This window comes from Vidua chalybeata, chromosome 6 (genome assembly GCF_026979565.1).
Source record: "Vidua chalybeata isolate OUT-0048 chromosome 6, bVidCha1 merged haplotype, whole genome shotgun sequence".
NCBI classification, from domain to species: Eukaryota; Metazoa; Chordata; class Aves; order Passeriformes; family Viduidae; genus Vidua; species Vidua chalybeata.
Window position 1 is genome coordinate 16,802,049 of NC_071535.1, and position 18,399 is coordinate 16,820,447.

Sequence of the window (18,399 nt, forward strand, 5' to 3'; positions counted from 1 at the left end):
ATCAAACTTTATGTGACTTTTTGTGTGGGCAGAGTTGTGCAATTGAGAGTTTCTTGCTTGTACTTTTTCTGTGTGGGTACTCCTGCAGTAGTTCAGCAAATAGTAACTGATGTCCTAATCTAAAGCTGACTATTAGTAGAGTCAGCTATTCAGTGAGGTGGGAAATAGGAAAAGTGTGTCATGACATATAAGAAGAGATGGAGATTAGGTAAGAGGGGAAGACAAAAGGGAGAGGAGAGTTGGTAGGAGAAGAGGGTTGGGAGGGATCTCTGTGTTGGTCCCTGGTATAACTTTCCTCCCTGTCTCAGACTTGTGTCTGCACCACATTATAGCCCTAAGTTTAAAAGGTAATGCATTGATATCTGCTGGGAACAACCCCCATGCAAAGACTGTGTCATAAATCTGCCACATTTTGGATTCAAGATGGCTGAATATCAGTGGGGATGAAGTGACTGCTTAAGCTTACATCTACTATGAGTCTGCTCAAAATGGACAGCAGAGCTCTTTGTCAATGCAAGAAGGTATGAGAGTGGTGCAGAAGATGAGTGGTGCACTCCATGTTTACAAAAGCAGTGACTCTTCTGAGACAAAAGCAGTGTTTCAGGAAAGAGGTGAGGCAGAGCAGTGGACCCTCACAGGCAGCACTGATGACCAAGGTGGACTTCCAACAGCTGCCTCACCCTAGACTAAGTATCTCCAGCTTGAAGCTTGGGGCAGCCTGTGCTGTATCTTTTCTTTTTTGCAACCAAAGCTCTCTGCTGCTGTGAGTCAAACAAGTCAGGCAAGGCTCAGATCCACACCTGCAACCTGGGGCCTGAGCAGAGCACAGGAAAACGTTAGTCTGTGCCCTGACCTAAGCGATCACCCTGACTTAGGCAACATAGAAAATAAAGTTGTTTGGTGAGAAATCAACTCATTAGGACCAAAAGTTGTGGGAATGGAGATCTGGAAGAAGATGTATCATTGGCATCCCTCATTAGTGAGAGAAATAGCTGGGTACTGGTTTGGGCTGGGGTAGAGTTCATTTTCTTCATAGTTGCTCATATGGTGCTTGGATTTGTGACACAAAAGATGTTGATAACAAAGGGATGATTTAGCTATCACTGAGCAGTGTGCTTGCACACCATCAAGACTTTTTTGGCCTCTCACCCCACCCCACCAGCAAGCAGGCCGGGGATGCACAGAGACAGAGGGAATGCAGCCAGGTGAGCCGACTTCAACTGTCCCAAGGGAGCTGCCCAGAGAAGCTGTGGAAGCCCTATCCCTGGCAGTGTTCAAGGCTAGGCTGAATGGGGATTGAGCAACCCAGTGTAGTGGAAGAGGGTTAGAACTAGATGATCTTTTAGGTCTCTTCCAACCCAAACCATTCTATGATATTCCACACCAGATGGTATCATGCTCAGCAATAAAGTCTGGGGGGAAAAGAAGGAAGAGGGAATATTGTTGGAGTTACTGTGTTTGTTTTCTCAAATAATCATTACATGGGATGGAGCCTTGCTTTCCTAGGGATGGCTGAACACCTGCTTGCCCATGGGGAGTAGTGAATTAATTCCTTGTTTTGTTTTATTTGTGCATGTGCATGATCTTTCCTGATCAAATTCTCTAGATCTCAACCCATGAATTTTCTCATTTTTATTCTTCTGATTCTCTCCCTCATCCCACTGAGGAGGGGAGCAAGCCAGTGGCTGGTGGGGTGGAGTTCCCAGCTCGGGTTAGGCCATGACTGCAGAAATTAAAAAGGAGCAAGGACTGTGGGACAAGGAAACCTAGAAAAGTCTGAGAGGTACAAGCTGGGCCTGACATGGGTAGAGAATAAAATGGAGAGGAAGGGAGCAGGCAGGACAGGAAGAGAACAGGAGGTATGGGGTCATGGTTACAGGGGATGGGTAAAAAAGCTTAGGACCATTAAAGCACAGCTTCCTGCAGAGCCCTGAGCTGCTCCCACAGTCCTGAATCCACCTTTCCTCTGCAAATCTGTGGGCAAAGCACTCCCTCCCCATGTTGGGTTGGCTGAGGAAGCAGAAGAGCTCTGCTTGCTGTTCCTCTGCTACCTCAAGAGGTCACAGAGGTCTGTGTGGAACCCTATGGCAGCAGCCCTCATGATGTCTCACTGGGATGTCACCATGATGCCACACAACTGAGTTTCCTGTGCTGGGGGTGTAGTTCTGCTTTCCCTTTTGTGCTAGTACATTACAGGATTGAAACAGCAACGAAAGTACAAGGTTATGCTGGAAGGCACAAAGTGCTGCAGTTGAGGGGGTTTGCCACTTTTATTCCCCTACTCTCCTTTTACAAACCATGACCTCCACCAGCACCCCCTGTTTTGTGGTCCTAGAATGAAATTACCCTGTTTTCTTCAGTTAGTTCTCTTCCCTGCTGCTCTGGGCATGAATCGGTGTGGTGCAATGAAAGAAATGCTGCATAGTTGATGTCTTTTCTTCTTTTGCATGAACAAGGCAACGTATAGCGAGCGATATGGGGGCTGAAAGAAGGCAGCTGACCTGCTGGGCAATGCAGGCCACAGCTGCCCTGGGAAACAAGTGCTCTTGGTCTCTGCATGGAGCCCTGTGTGGGGTGGGATCGACCACTCAGACTCAGCTGTCTACAGGCAGTCACTTCTGCCAAGAACGTTGCACAAGAACGGCCTGACCCAGAGGCTTAGACTGGTTTTCAGACTTGAAAGATGCTCTTACTGACAAGGTGTCTTGGTACCACACATAAGGCATGATTATGATTCTGACAAATGAAAATGTCTCAGATTGAGCTCTCAGAAATACTACTTTGGACTTCAGTGCACCTTGGCTCCTTTTGTTTGGGGAGGATAAAGCATGTCCTCAATTCACTGTGTGTCCTTAAAAGAACACAGCGTTTGTCAAGCACTCAGACACCTAAGAGCCATAGGAAAATAATAATTCTGACTTTGGAGCAAGAGCTGCGTAGTGGGTAGTGACTAGGGTATGGATAGAATGATGCATTCAAAAGGAAAGTTGCAATGCAATGCTTAATACACTGATGGAAAGATGCTGAGGGCAGTATAGAATTAGATAAGACAGTCATGATGTTTTGCGATCACATTTGCAATAGGCCGTTCTTGAGTTTCATGGATAACCTAAATTGTTTTTTTAATTTTGAGTACTTAATTTTGTAGCTCTAAAACCATTTTTCTTGAGTAGTATTTTCCACGTGTGCAAGTGTACAATACAGAAAAATAACCTGAGCTACTTATAAGAAATTACCTTCCTCTACAAATTATTTTGATGGAAAATAGATCAGAAAGGCTATTTTCACACTTTAGGTATGCTTTTGTAACTGTACGATAGTGCAAGATATCTTCTTTGATACTAGAAATCTGTTTTACTTACTTAATTTACTGATTAAATCTTCTTGTCTTTAATTCAGCTATGTAAGGTGGACAGCATCATACACACTGGTTGTCAGGGTACCTGGTATATTTGTGTAGGAATTTTTATTTATTAATATCTAAAAAAACAAATTAGTTATTAGGAAATACCTATCAAATTTTATGTCAAAACCCTTGAGAAACTAATTTTGTTGATATTTCACAGAAATTCTTAGACAGCTAAATACTCTGGGCTAAAATTTCTCTTCACAATATAGTGAAATCATAAGTAAAGTAAAATCTTTATGAAATCATGGTTGTATTTTGTCTCCTAACAGAATGCCTGCAGGAGATTATTCTTTTAAATATATTTTTTTTAAAAGCTGAAAACAAGCAGAGCACATTTGGCAAATTCGGAACAGCAGTAGGCTGACAGCTTTTCCAGATTGTATATTTTCAGGTAAATATGAAGTTAGCATGGAGCAGGGTGGAGCTATGGGAAGCCAGGAAAACTGGACAAACTGAGTAACAGCACCACTGCTAAAAAATCCAGGGAGCCCAAAATTAAATATTTATAGCCTTATGGACAACAAATACTCAGCAGGACAAGACTACAAAGCAGTTCCATGGACAGGTATTCTTTTTACTCTCCCTCCATCCGTTCCTTTCACCATACCCTTTCTCAGAGTGCTTGCTACACTGATAGCATTATTATTGCCAATCCTACTGCAGACTAGTAAAATGGGGAATGCTTTTTAATGTCTTTTTATGGCTTTCTCGGTTGATTCCTGTTCAAATATTGTGTTCATTTTAAATGCCGCAAATTTTAGAGCAAGCATGGCATTTGTTGAAGAATCTGGTTTTGAAATATATCATATTTAGAGATCTGGAAATAAATAATATTCAGAAATAATTTTGATTAATTTTTAGATTATTAGAACAGTTTTCATATAGTACTTCAACCACTATTTTAGGAATTGTTTTTGTCAGGAAAATGCTGCACTATGAATAATTCTTTCAGTATTTCTGTGGATGCTGACTTCTAAGGCAACTGAAATGAAAGAAGCTCTTCCAAAGTCTGTGCAAGATTTCCCAGTCAATGAAACCTCTATGAAAGATCAAAGCAAGAAAACACCACAAATGAGGCTGTGGTACCCACTGCCACCAATCTAGCTTTGTCCCTCACCTACAGGCATGCTGGAAAGGACAACTTGCAACCTCTTTTTGAGGGTCACTGGTGGTAATGCTGGGAGATTTGCTTCTCAACTTTCTTTAGCATTGCTCCATGGTGCTGGTCTCCACAGCGATGTGGGAGAAATTTAACCCTGTGATACAATTTTTTTTTAATTGAATGTTTGTGGGTTTTTCTCCTGGAGTTTAATAGTTTGAAGGCCAAAAGGGCTGTGCTGTGCTTTGAAGTGTGCTCTGCTCCTGATTACAGTCATCAGTCGGATAGAGAGCAACACACTCATTTACTGCTAGATAACAACTGTGCCTAATTGTCTATGAGACTGTAAGAGGTTTTCTTGGTGTCTACCTAATCAGCAAATCTGCCATTTATTGGGATACTTATTCACTTCAGTTCAAAACCCAACTTATTAATATTAAAGAAATTACCAACTCTTTTAAATATCCCTTGACTGCTGCCCTAGGATACTCACTGATAGGGGTTCTTAGAAAACATAAAATCCACTAAGTACTTGAGCCTTCATGCAAAGTTTCTAGAGCCAACAAAATCAAGAATCTTTGGAATCCCAGTTCTTTACACAATTCATCATATGTAGTTCATTACTTCACAATGTTGTATTTGGATTTTTAAAAAAACCCAACATCATTGATATTTTGGAATTGCAATGCTGTTAGGAAAAAATCCCCACACAACCTGGTATGTTTGTCTTGCCGATTTTAAAGATCCACCCACTCTACTTGAAAATAAAGTATTTGGTTTCCTAAATGTCAGTCAGGAGAATCAGGGCATCAGCTTTCATTGCCTATGTTCACTTGACAGTTCTGTTTGTGTATCAGAAGAATATTCTGTGGTTCTACCACAGTCCCATGTCAGATTTCACTTAGCAAATCGAAAAAAAACCCTAAACAACAATAAAACACCATAACCCAAACCAACCAAGCAATACCCCCCCCAATGAACAAACCAACCAACCAAACCAAAAAAACCCAAACCAAAACACTATGAAATCAAAAGAACCCAAACCCTAACTGGATTGCAGCAAAACGTGTGTTCCAGTTCGTTTCATGGCAGGGGATAAGCAAGCAGTATTAATTCTGGTATTTCTAAACTCCAACTGTGGTTTTAGTCTAGGATGTTGTTATCTGGGAACAAGAATCTGCGTTCACATCACACACATGCTGCAATCCAGGGCCCAGGACACAGCCCCACCCTGCTCCACGCTGCCCTGGGCAGGGCACAGGGCCTGGCAGCCACAGCACTGTCCCCTGCCCAGCCCCACACCCACGTGTGCATCCAAGGCATCACTAAGGTATAGGGTCCTTTCTTAGACCCTTTCTTATCATGTCTGTGCTTCTGAAGCTGTGCAAGTGTGACAAATGGCTGGGGATTAAGAACTTCCTACATCAGTACCTCCCCACCCCTCACTCCAGCCGACCCCAGCAAACAGAACAAATGCCCCATACCTGGAGATATTTCAGTGCCTGAATTATTAATAAAATAAGCATGATAATGAATAATCTATGTTAAGCATTTTCTTACCCTTTATTTTTTCATTATGATCAGAAGAGGAATATGATTAACAGCAGTTTAAACTTTAGCAGTACAATTTCAGTATTAAATATAAAACTACACTGCAAGTTGATGTGTTTTAAAAATGGTTATGTATACTCTAGCCTTAAATTTATGTATCAAATACAAGTAACTCAATTGTTTCTTGCCTTGACAATTAACATATCTAACAGGTTTCAACAAGCCAGACATCCATCTTTTCCATTAAAAAAAATAAGCAAGCACACCAACTCTTATTCATAGCAAGAGGGGTAAAGATTCAACACTTTCCTGAGTGTTGTGCAAATAATAACAGGTTCGAGAAAGTCAGTTAAATAAATGTAATGATAAACCTTAAGCTAAGCTGGAGGACCTTTTGATTAACTTCATATTTCATATATTATTTGCATCAGTTGAGAGCAACATGAGTTACAGAACTTCCATGAAAACAAGCCACTTACAAGCAGGTGTTTAAGCTTGATCAGTTTATTAAAAGGATTATATGACACGGTTGCCTGCAATAGCAGGGGACTGGATCTGATGACCCAGGAAGTTCTTTCCAGTCCCATGTTTCTAAGCCATGCACCAAGTGTATCCAGCCCACACTTTCACATTTGGAAAAAGCCAAAGCCACACACACACACTCACAGGAAAAAAAAAATTAAAAAAAAAGTTAAAAATACCTTGATGACACCATTTCATTTTTCTAGTTATTCACTATGCAGAAGGGAACAGAGCTTAAGTCCTGTACAGAGGATACATTTACTCGAGGTTGATGTGGTACTGAAGTCAGTTAATAATTAGATACCTCCAGGCAGATTCAGTTACAGGGCATACCAACACTGCACACTGCCAGACAATTTCTAATCAAGCCAAGAACCTCTTGCAGGATGAGGTCTCTGCTAGCAAGCACAGAGCACACTTAGTAAGCTAAAAGCAGCTGTTCTTAGGTGAACTACCCTACCAACCATGAGTGAATGACAGATAGATGGTAAGAAGCATTTACCTACTAGACAAGATCTCTGCACACCCAGGCAGAAGTAATTAGTTCAGAGCTGCAACCATTGTTCCTGCCTTGCCTGTCTCTTGAGTAGGTTCTCTTTAAAAGCTGGTCTACAGAATCAGTGCAGCCATTCTCAAGCACTACTTTAAGTAGTTTGCAGCTGCTATGCAAGACTCTACTTTCAAATGGTAGTCAGACATTCCCATCATTGAGGCCAGTTTGCTAGGACAGCACTCACAGCCACAGTATTAAGCCTTTGCAACAAACAGATACCTAAGCAATTGCCTACATTCAGCCCATCTAACTTTTAGGCACTTGGTTAAGGTGTCTGGGTCCCTTGTCACCCAGAACTCCCCCCACCCCCCAGGGGAAAAAAAATAAAAATCACTGAAGGCAGGTAGTCTCAATTGCCTTCTGGAGGTGGCTCTTGACCCCCCCCCCACTGAGCAAACCAAGTTCTTAACACACGCACCTCAGTTAGACAGGATGAATGGAGACTTGTATCTCTTTCTAGAGACGGTATCAATACTCTTCAAAACCAAATGCAATCAAACAATTATGGTTTTCAACCCATTACATTTGGAAACAAAAACTTACAGTCAGTAATTATGCTGTAGCCCCTCCCTCCCAAGCATAAAAGCCTTCCACATGGAGGCTCTGCTTAAAAAAAAAAAAAAAAAAGAAAAGAGAAGAAGCATTCTTCTTTCAGATGAAGAAGAGTGCACACGGCTGCTTTGCCACTCATTCATGGGGAAGCTGAAGGATCAGAGAACACTTATTCAGAGAACTGGAATGACTAAGCACTGCTAGTGCATGCAAAGCAGAAGTAACAAGATCGTTTTTAAATTAACCCTAGTCCTCTTCTCCACCCCACAAAATTCATGCAAGTGTTTGAGAAGTCAAGACATAATAGCCCGTTTCCAAAAAGGCTTAATTTGGTTTTTTAAAATACATATTGTAAAATGTCCTTCTGATTTCTTTCTGCGGGCAGATAAATGCATTTTTGGCATGTTTGAGAATCACAGATATCTATGAAGTCCATGCTGTTTAAATTCTCCCACTAGTTTTTGTAACCTGTCAAAAAAACATAAGCAACCTATACATGTTTCCCCAGTATTGACATGCATGCTCAGAGCTCTCCACTGTAGTGAAATGAGGTGTTACTTGTGCTGATAGTTGACGAGTCAGCATTACACGACTTTGAGACCAACTAAATTAACATTGTCGTAATATGAAAGGCAAGCACAAGTTCATTTATTTATAGCAAAGGTCTTGGGTTACAGGAGGTCAGTTCTTGCCATCTTGAAAAGATAGGGGATAACTTATTGCATACATGTGCATTATAATTTAGCAGCAAGTCATTCATAGAAACACTTCCTTCCTACTGCTTTTTTGGTTTATTATCTCAATTATATATATATATTTTAACTTTACAAAGCATTTAACACCACCTTTAAGTTAATGGTCTTTTATTGGAAAAAAAAGACTAGCATTTACAACTTGGAATGGACATAAACTGTAATATCTTGAACAGCAATGTTGATAGTTGTGCTGAAGTCCACAGGCTACTCCGCCAGCTCCAAGTCATGGTACAGAAGGTTTTAAAAATATGAGAGTCCAAAGATGCTCCCTTGGTGAAGGTTTCTTTTAAAAATTTTGTGAACGGTAACAGCCTGACACCCGTTTCACTATAGTGCAATGCAGACAATGTTAAACCAGTATTTTAACACAGACATGCCATCCATAGTTAAGATCATCCTATTTTTGGAGCACACTGCTACGTACAGGAGAACCATTCAACCTTTAGGGCATTTTCTTTAAGTTTTGCATCCTTCAACCATTTTGCTGCATACCATCCTGAGGTATAAACCAATTTTAAAGTAAACCAGCTATGACAATTTATACTACAAATTGAACTAGAATCCACTATTGAACAAGAGAGTGGATCCTTTTGTTTTTTTTTCCTTTTAATACACATGTCTGACTGTGCTCAATTGTCAAGCTGCATGCATGAAAAACTGGCCAGCCCAAACAGTGTAATAGTCATTAGCAAATGGAACTTTCGAGTTCACTAAGTGCTTCCTTTTTTTTTTTTTATTTTCAAGGTAGTACAATTATTTATATTGTAAAACTGATGTTTAACTTTATCTTTTAGGGACAGGACCACCAACCATTACATGCAGTTTGTGGACAGAAGGTAATTTGACATTCAGTTTTGCTATACAGAAACAGAATGAATAAATGAACATTTTTTTTTTGCAAGAGGTAAGTAAAAGATTCAATTTGATTCTTCTAGAGGAAAAAAGGTGTAAAGGAGGTCTCTTCACTTTGCAGTCATCATCTGTACGAATTCTGAAAAGATAAAGAGTCACTGTGATTTACTGTCTCCAGCGTACTTCAAATCAAAAGTGTCTAAAACACAGTTGGCATTAAAAAAAGCACCCCTCACTGCATCTAAGATTTTGTCCACAGAAGTGGACAAGCAAATAAACTAATGTCTCAAGTATTAAAAATTAATGCCCTATGCAATCGGCTTTCCTCTGTCTGAATAATGGTTTTGAGTCAAGACAAGTATCTTTTTACCTTCATAGTTGACTTGTCCATCCCCATCAATGTCTGCTTCTCTGATCATTTCATCTACTTCTTCATCTGTTAGCTTTTCTCCTAAGTTTGTCATAACATGGCGTAGTTCTGCTGCACTGATATAGCCGTTGCCATCCTACGAGAAAAGAGTTGCACAAGACCATGAACAACAATCCTGACATTGACTAACATTGAAACTACACCTAGGTTTCCAGTAACTGCTTCTGAAGCAGCCTTACAGCACTTGGAACAGATGTACAGACCTGGCACACTGTACAAACTGCAGTATGTATTAGTCCCACCGCCGCCTGAGGCATGCATGACACCATATCCTTCCATACAATCATTGTGTTATTACAACTGCATGCCTGACTTGTAGTTGTGATAAGGTATTTTTAATGTTTTTAAAGAGATTTCAAAAATAAACACAGAAACAAAACCAAAAAAGTTTTTGTTTAGTCTCTGCTGCCTAAGCAAGGCCAAAGAGACCTGCTTCCACATCAGCAAGAATGAAGTCAACTTTCTCTTCTGTGATAACGCTACCTCTATAACCAGACTGCAGCTGTTAGGCTTCTTGGATAAGATGATGAAGAACAAATCAAAAAAAGCATATTTTGAGAAGTTTTATGGCAAAATTAAAAAGAAAATGCAAATAGACACTTTTAAGCCAGTGTCCCCATTTGCAACATCCAAACCTAAAGCTCACTGAGCCACTTCAGAAATGCCACAGACTGGAAGAATACACTATCTTAGAGCAGGATGTGGCCACCACCAGTAGATAACCTACTGCACTGGCTTTAAACACTAATCTTGTCTGCAGAAATACCCCCACATTTTCAGCAAAGTACTACAGGCTGACACTTTTTTCTATAAAAAGTAGTAGTAAAGTCTTCTTCCACACATGCATGTGCATGAGCTTTACAGCTGCACCAGCCACTACTCCACACAATTCTTGTATAACATCTGTCATGTTCAAACAACTTGAAGAGAGGAACTCGTGTTCTAGAAAACTGACATATGCCCAGGTATTCTTAAACAAGGTCAAGGGAGCTGAGCTCTTAAGTTTTCATGAAAGCAACCTCAAACTTCACATTTTGAAAAGAGAACATGCAATACTTCGTGTCCCTCCAAATACTGATGACATCATCTCACCTTGAAAAGCTTCCATAGGGTAGTATAAAACCACGTGCAGCCATGCAAATGTTTCCCCATTCCCCGCAAAGTCAAAAGAGAGAAAAATCCCCCTCCTCTACACACATCTCAAAAAAACCCCATCCCTGCCCCCAAGCATTAAGTTCTGCTAATCTCTGTTTCTAAGGAAAAGTCAGAAAGTTTTCCTCATGGATGAGCCTAAAGCTTAGACCTTGTTGTATAAAGCAAGTAGAACCAGGCTGCAACAGTCCTGGCTCTATATTCAGAACAATCTCTGTTATGTTTCCAGTTCCTCTGTTTCTAGTAGAGGACTCTTTCTCCTTCTAGACAAGAAGAGAGAAAACACTAAGGAAAATATAGACATCATTATTGCTTTTGAAGAGTAGCTGTACTTTTAGTAATACCTTGTCAAAGACTCGGAATGCCTCACGGATTTCTTCCTCGCTGTCTGTGTCCTTCATTTTTCTGGCCATCATGGTTAAAAATTCAGGGAAGTCGATAGTGCCATTGCCTTAATAAAAAGAAACTTCAAAAAATTAAACTTCCAAGCTTTTCTTCACTAACAAATAAACAAAAATCTGGCATTTGACTTAGCCAGGGACAAGACTGCCAGATCTTCTGTCCATTGTACTTATAGACAAACTGGTTCTTCTCTCTGAATTGCTACCACTGCCTTTTTGCTATCATAACATGCAGCAGCCAGAGCAGCCACTCTGTTCCAGCACAAAATCAACTGCTGCCTTCTTTCAAGGACAAGCCACACCATTTGCTACCAAAGCTACAAGTAAAATGTCAGTCTGATGCTTCAAGGTTAACCAATAACAAGACTTATTTTTACTTCAAATAACTCCCACAAAAGCAAGCTTTTAATTTCTTTATAATCTCTCAATTGTGTCTTCCAGGAAGAACTCCTATTAAGCCGCCATTACAATCCAAGGTTATCTAATATTTGGGAACATCACACATCACTGAACTGTAAATACTTTCTTCTTTCTAAAAATCAACTACCTTATCAACCAAAGTTGCACACAACAAAAGCAACAAATCATTCTAAGGGGCAACAAAGACCTGCAAATTCCAGTGACACGAGAAAAGTTGATATTATCTGTTATTACTGATAAGCTTAGCTGTAGGTGTTCTTACAGGTATTTTACTGCAAAACTGAAAATCCCTGCTGACATCCAGGCCTCACCCCAAAGATTAAGCTTTTCATTCAAAACAAAGATTTAAATTTCAGGCTGCTCAAAGCTAGGGAAAAAGTGGTATGGTGTAGAAATTAGATTTGTATAGTCAGGACTCAGCTCTATATGCCAAAAAGGCACACTAAGTAGTTCACAAAATCACATTAAACAGTTTACTGTGCAACCAAGATCTACCCATTGATTTAAAGAAGCATACAAATTCATTGTGCAACAATGAGGTTTAAGAAAATCCTTTCATCCTAGGGATTCCAGCCTGAGATGTACACAGCTATTTACCATCATGGCCAGCTTTACATACCAGCAAAATAGGAACACAGTTTTGAAAACACTCAGTTTTGAAAACAACCTCAATAAACATGCAGAAGAATAGCAAAGCATTCTTCTGTAACCCAAATTTAAACAATTGGGCAGGCATACTTATCTGAAGTCCTCAGTCTCCTTCTGTTTTAAATCCACCAGAGCAGCATTTGGTCTGCAGCCTAAAGAAGCTACTATACACATACTCTACATACCACTACAGACACTGAAACCTGTCAGTTAAAGTTAAGATTTTCAGCTTAACAGTTAAAGTCAACTTACACCTTTTTTAAGAAAATAGTTTACTTAATATGGCCTGATAAGGCAATAATTTATACTCTTGCCAATATACTTTCACTCTTTTACAAAATGGTTAAAGAAAATATCATAACCAACATAGAAAAATAAAGGCTTGACATCTCTGAGTAGGGGAAACGTTATTATTTTTTAAAACTGTTAGCCTATGTGGAGTTCAGAAACACAACATGTGTTTCAATATAGGCTTTCTGGTGTTCATTTAAAATAATTCTGTTAGCCTTGATATGGGAAGGGTTTTCTGCCTTTACCTCCAATAGCCCCTCTCTATCTATTAGGAATTTAATATATTAGATAGACTATATACTCTTCCTGTGGTGCTAAACTTCCACTGAAAACACTATTCCACTTCTAACAGTTTTTGCCTTAGCCAAAACCACAGACATTGGTAAAGCTATTAAAACCAGCACGGGCTGATAAAACACATACAGAAAAGCTGGATGGAAAGACAGGTTAATGGCAGGTCAGGGCAAGTCACATAGCAATAGGAAGCCTGTGACCCATAAAATATTAAAGACAAATAGCATAACTTTGCCTCTGCCCATTGCCTGTTTTCAGTCTCATGAATACTGCTAGCATCTTTGACATCCTTCTGAGTTTAGAGTCCATCCAGAATTTTGAAACTGCTACAAGAGCACTATGTCATAGTCTTGCCAATGGAGTTTAATCCCAGGTGTGGAGGTCATACACATTAAAGATGATCACAGCACCTTCCCAACACTTACCATCAGCATCTACCTCGTTGATCATATCCTGCAATTCTGCTTCTGTTGGATTTTGACCCAGTGACCTCATGACAGTTCCCAGTTCTTTTGTTGTGATAGTACCATCTCCATCTTTGTCAAATAGGGAAAAAGCTTCCTTGAATTCTAGAGACAGAAACAGTCCCAGTGTTTAGAGACATCACCAGCATGAGAAAACCACAGACTAAAAATGCACTCTACTGACCAAGCCTGGCACAATTCTAAGAAACATTTTTTTCTTTTTACCTAACTGTCCCTGTATTGAGAGAATTAACACTCTCAAATACAAATAAAAAATTACTTACAATACCAACACATTTTTCACAGTAAATTCAAACTTATTTCATGTGGCTATTTATCGGCATTTACAACTCTGTAATTCATTTCCATGCATCTCCATCTTGCCTGAGACACAGCTGCTCCAAAAACAACAGCTGTCTGAAATAAGGGAAAGGAGCCACTGGGTTCCCTTAACAATTAACAGACTTAAAGGAACAAAAGGAACAATTAACTTAAAGGAACAGACTAAAAGGAACAATTAACAGACTTAAAGGAACAAAAGCATTGTCATTTACCACTTATTTTTAAGTCAGCAGACAATAAGAATTAGTGTCAGCCACAAATGGGTGTCTGGTCTCTCAAAGGTCAAATAATGCTCCTTCTCCTGACCAGCCTGAATTACAGGCAGTTTATTAAAAGATTTATTTAAAAGACACTGGCTTGTAACAATGTGCAATAAACCAGTTTGAGGTTTATTTGTTGCCATTTCATTTGTTGATCTTCACTCCATTAAAGAGTACCTAGGTGTCCTTTGACTCTAAGTAGTTCATTTGAGTCTAGCAATTATTTCTGTTTGCCAGAAATCTAGGAGAACTTGGCTCAAGTCTGAACATCTAAAAAAAAAATATCATTATCTGCAGTCCAAGGAATAAGAAGTCTAATTTAAGAGGCAATGAATCAGTAATCTTCCAGAACATTTTTGTCTATTTTTTTTTTTTAGTTTGGGATTTTTTTAAGTGACTGCTTTTCAAAAGTGGTAGTACAGATTTAAAATTGTCAAAGATGTTTTTTTCCACTATGCTCGAGATAATATATTTTCTTTTAGTCATAAGAGCTAGCAAAAAAAAAAAATTATCATCAACACACTTACCAGCAATCTGTTCTTCAGTCAGCTGATCAGCCTACACAAAGAATAGAACATTTTAGAATACTGTTTAATGCCAGCTCTGTCAAGCCATGAGGCACTTCCTTTCAAATTCAGAAGTGATTTATCATTATTTTCATGAAGTCACGTTCAAACCCCGGAATTCTGTCTCTACAAGGAGACTGCACTCCCCTACACCATGCAGCTGTTTCCAGAAGCACATAGGCTACCTTGATCTGAAAGTACATATGAAGAACCAAACACCATCCTGCAACTTGGTGAATCAGATTTGGTCCAGTGAAGGACACAGGGCAGGCTCCTTACAATTGGTCAGAGGCAGAAAATCCCCAATGCCATGTGTCAGGGGTTTCACAGCACATGCCATTCCCAGCAGTGCAGTGCGGGGGCACCGCACACGCCGGGCTGAGCATCGCCCACTGCTCCAGCCCTGCCCGCCCTCCCCAGCTCACCGCAGCAGCCTCCAGCGCTCTGCCAGCCCCACAGGAGGGGCTCTGCTGCGAATTACATCTGCTTAATTACATCACAGGGTTACAGAGATTTTTGCCACCACCGACAAAGAAAATTAGTTTTCGTGCATCATATTATTTTCCATGCAGCCAAGCAGTTTAAGGCACCTCATCCTTACATGCAGGTTGTTTTATATAAAATTTTAAGTGGCAAGATTTAAAATGCCTGTTTATGACCTTCCGTACATCAAGGGGCACTGCTGCATACAAAAGTATACAGCTCAGTGGGAATCAAAAGGGCTTTCTAGAGCTTTACTGTGATAGTCACATCCTTCCAGAAGCCTCTCCCTATGTATGGATAGAGCATCACAAAAAGCTCCAGTTTGGACTCAAAGGCGCTAACTAGTTCTTTATGGAAAAATATGCCTTTTCCTAGTAAAGAAAAAAAAAGAGAATTTTACATGCCTAATCACAGATACTGAAGAATACGAGGTACTAACTTGTTTTAAACACATTTTACTGGACTATTTTTACAAATAGAACAGAGAATTTTGTAGGTCAGAGAAGGTAGGCAAACCCTTCTTGTCCTAAAATATTAAGATAAAAAAGCATCTAATTGCAGCAAAGAGCAACAAATGCAATGGAGAATTAATCAGCTATGCAATGTTAAGCTCTTGCATATGGGAAAAGGATAGGGTTAAAAATCTTCCCTGTATGTTAAGGAAAATACACAGATCTCATCTATAATTAGGTGGGGGGTTTCTTTTAAGGTCTGTATGTAATGATTAAATAATTCCCTGCATGCAGTGTGTTGGAGGAAGGAGAAAAGGGTAGAAATGCTAACAGCTAAAGACAGTCTTCTTTAATAACTGCAAAAAGCTTGTGCTCAAAATCCGGCTCGACTTCCTGCACTCTTTGTGATTTTCCAGAAAATGCGAGGTTTCACTTAACGATTATCTAAGGAATTTACATAACAGACTCACTGCCCTGCAGAACAGGAAACAGAGCCACACCTTGGCAAAAAACCTCCAGCCCACAGCACCAGTTCATTGTCCCATTAATCAGAGCTCACTGAATGTTTCTAAAAATCATATTTCAAATAAAAAAAAAAAAAAAAAAAACGAACCACAAAACAAAACCCTAAAACCTTCGCACACCCAGTGATGCCCGAGGACACAACCCAGCTCTACACTGCCAAGGGGTTCACCTTCCCGAGCAACAGGCACAGCCACTAACTATCCCCACAGCTACAGGACAAAGGTACCCAGCCAGGGCTGGAGCCATCACCCCACCCAGCCAAGTCATCAAATCCTGTCCTGGTGATGTCAGCCTTCTCCTACGGGAAGGGGAGATGGAGAGACAGAGTCGAGGAACACCCACGTTGCCAAAAAGCGATTACAGGTCAGTCTGCAACTGTTTCTCCGCTCTCGTAGGAAGCGAAAAACTGCCGGGAAAATCCCAGCCCTTCCTCTTGTTCTCTTTTGCGAGCACCCGGCAGATGATGCGATGCGTTCCGGCGGGCATCGCCCGGCCGGCGGGGCGGGAGGCTCGCAGCCCGCCGGCGCAACAGGCGCCCTTTCCGGCCAGCAGCCACCCACTGCTGCAGTGCGTCCCCGTTTCCCCTCCCTCCCTCTCCAGCCGGCAGCCACACCACGTCCTCATCATCCAACCGCGAGGGCGCCCGGGCTCCGCGGCCAGCTTTCCCTCCCCATCGCCTTTCCTCCAGCGGGCGGCTGGGGCAGGAGCTCTTCCCCCGCAGACCCTGGAGAGAGGGGAGGCTGCGCCCCTCCCGCCCCGAGCCCCCCATGCAGGAGCTGGGCCGCTTCCAACCGAGCAACTCGCACAGCGCCCCGGTCCCCGCGGCCGGGGGGTGCGCGGGGGCCGGGAGGAAGAGGAGGAGACATGATGTAATGCAGACAGCGATGGGCTTCGCCGCCGCGGCTGCGTTTTTTTGGGGGGGGACTGGGGAGGACGGCGGGGGCGCAGTAGCTGCAGCGCGGTGCCCTCCCCCGGCCGCCCCCCCGCTCCCTGCGCAGTGCAGCTGGTGCCGGAGCCGAGCGGGATCTTCGCCCGCAAACCCGCGCCCCGCCCCGCAGCGCGCCCTGCCCGGTGCTGGGGCCGTAGCCCCGGGGAGACGAGCCCGGCCCTTTCCGCAGGGAAGGAAAGGCGAGGCGGGGCGGGAGGGCGCGGGTCCGGGGCGCCCACACGGCAGGCCCAGGGAAAGGGGAAGGAAGCGGCGGAAGAGGAAGGGCCGCAGCTCCGCAGCGATCCCGCGCAAGGCGGCGGGGCGTAGGGAGAGGAAGAATCCGCAGCCACCAACACGCTCACCCCGCGGAGACCCGGGCGGGAAGGGCCCCCGCGAGGCTCCCCTCACCCCCGCTTCTCCCCGGGAACAGCCCAGCTCCACCAACCCGACCGTCCCCAGCTCCGCAGCGAGCGCAGTGCGCACCAGCCCCCGCGCCAGCCCGGGCGCCCCGTGCCGCGCCCGGCCGGTCCAGCGAGCGAACGAGCCCCCTACCATGGCGCGGCGGCGGCGGGCCCGGCGGCGGCTGCACGAACTGCGCGACCACGAGCGGCGGCGGCTGCTGCCTCCTCCCGGCGCGGCTCACAGAGTGCTGGGGCTGTGAGCCTGCGCCGCCCGCTATATACGTGGGGCTGTATCCCTCCGCCGGAGCGGGGCCCTTTTCCCTCCTCCCCGGCGCGGTATGTGCGAGGTGACTGCGGCGGGCGGCCCTGCCCCCTCGGCGGCCCGGCCCCTCCCCCGGCGGGGCCGCTCCCGCAGCCCCGCGGCCGAGCGCCCCCAGAGGGGCGAGGACACCCGGTCCCGGCAGTGCCTCTTCTCTGCCAAGCGCTGGTGCCGGCGCAGCCCGCGGGGAGCTGCCTCGCCGCCGGGTCCCCGCCGCTCTTCAGGCTGGAACCCCCGGAGCGAGGGCATCTCGGCCAAGTTGGTGCTTTTTTTTATTTTCTAGACAGCATCCCCGCCGGCGAGTTGGGCCTGCGCTTCCCCGGGGAGCCCGGAGCGGCACCTGCGAGAGGATGACGGCGCGGGGAGAGGGGAAAACGTTAATAAAGGACTCTTTTTTCGATGACAAGGCGTGTGTGACAGCAACTGTAAAACTAAAATGTTGAAGCGAGCACAGCTGCCTTTTTATTAATCAGGGCTTTTGTCAAGCACCAAAATTCAGGCGACGGCGAAATTTAATCCAGAATCGGATGGTCTACAACTGAGGTGTCACTTCAGCCTCTTCAGAAACCTGCAATTGAGAGGCAGCAAAAGCATGTCCTGATTCAGTGTTTTCTTCATTTCATCCCTGTCAGCTCTGAGGATTTTGTCCACACTGGTAATAACCCCCAAAAATATTGTAGTATTCACACTGTACCTCCTTTAACAGGCATGGAAGCATAAACATGGACCC

General features: G+C 43.1%; 1 protein-coding gene across 1 annotated transcript; it reads right to left on the minus strand.

Annotated features, from left to right (window-relative positions):
• Window positions 1-6,052: 6,052 nt before the first annotated feature.
• CALM1 (calmodulin 1) lies at window positions 6,053-17,593 on the minus strand. The gene is made up of 6 exons (XM_053945404.1): window positions 17,502-17,593; window positions 14,523-14,553; window positions 13,355-13,498; window positions 11,220-11,326; window positions 9,664-9,799; window positions 6,053-9,432 (listed from the first exon to the last, which is right to left on the minus strand). Exons 1-6 carry the CDS (start codon window positions 17,502-17,504, stop codon window positions 9,404-9,406), a joined length of 450 nt encoding a protein of 149 aa, XP_053801379.1. The 5' UTR covers window positions 17,505-17,593; the 3' UTR covers window positions 6,053-9,403.
• Between the last annotated feature and the right edge of the window lie 806 nt (window positions 17,594-18,399).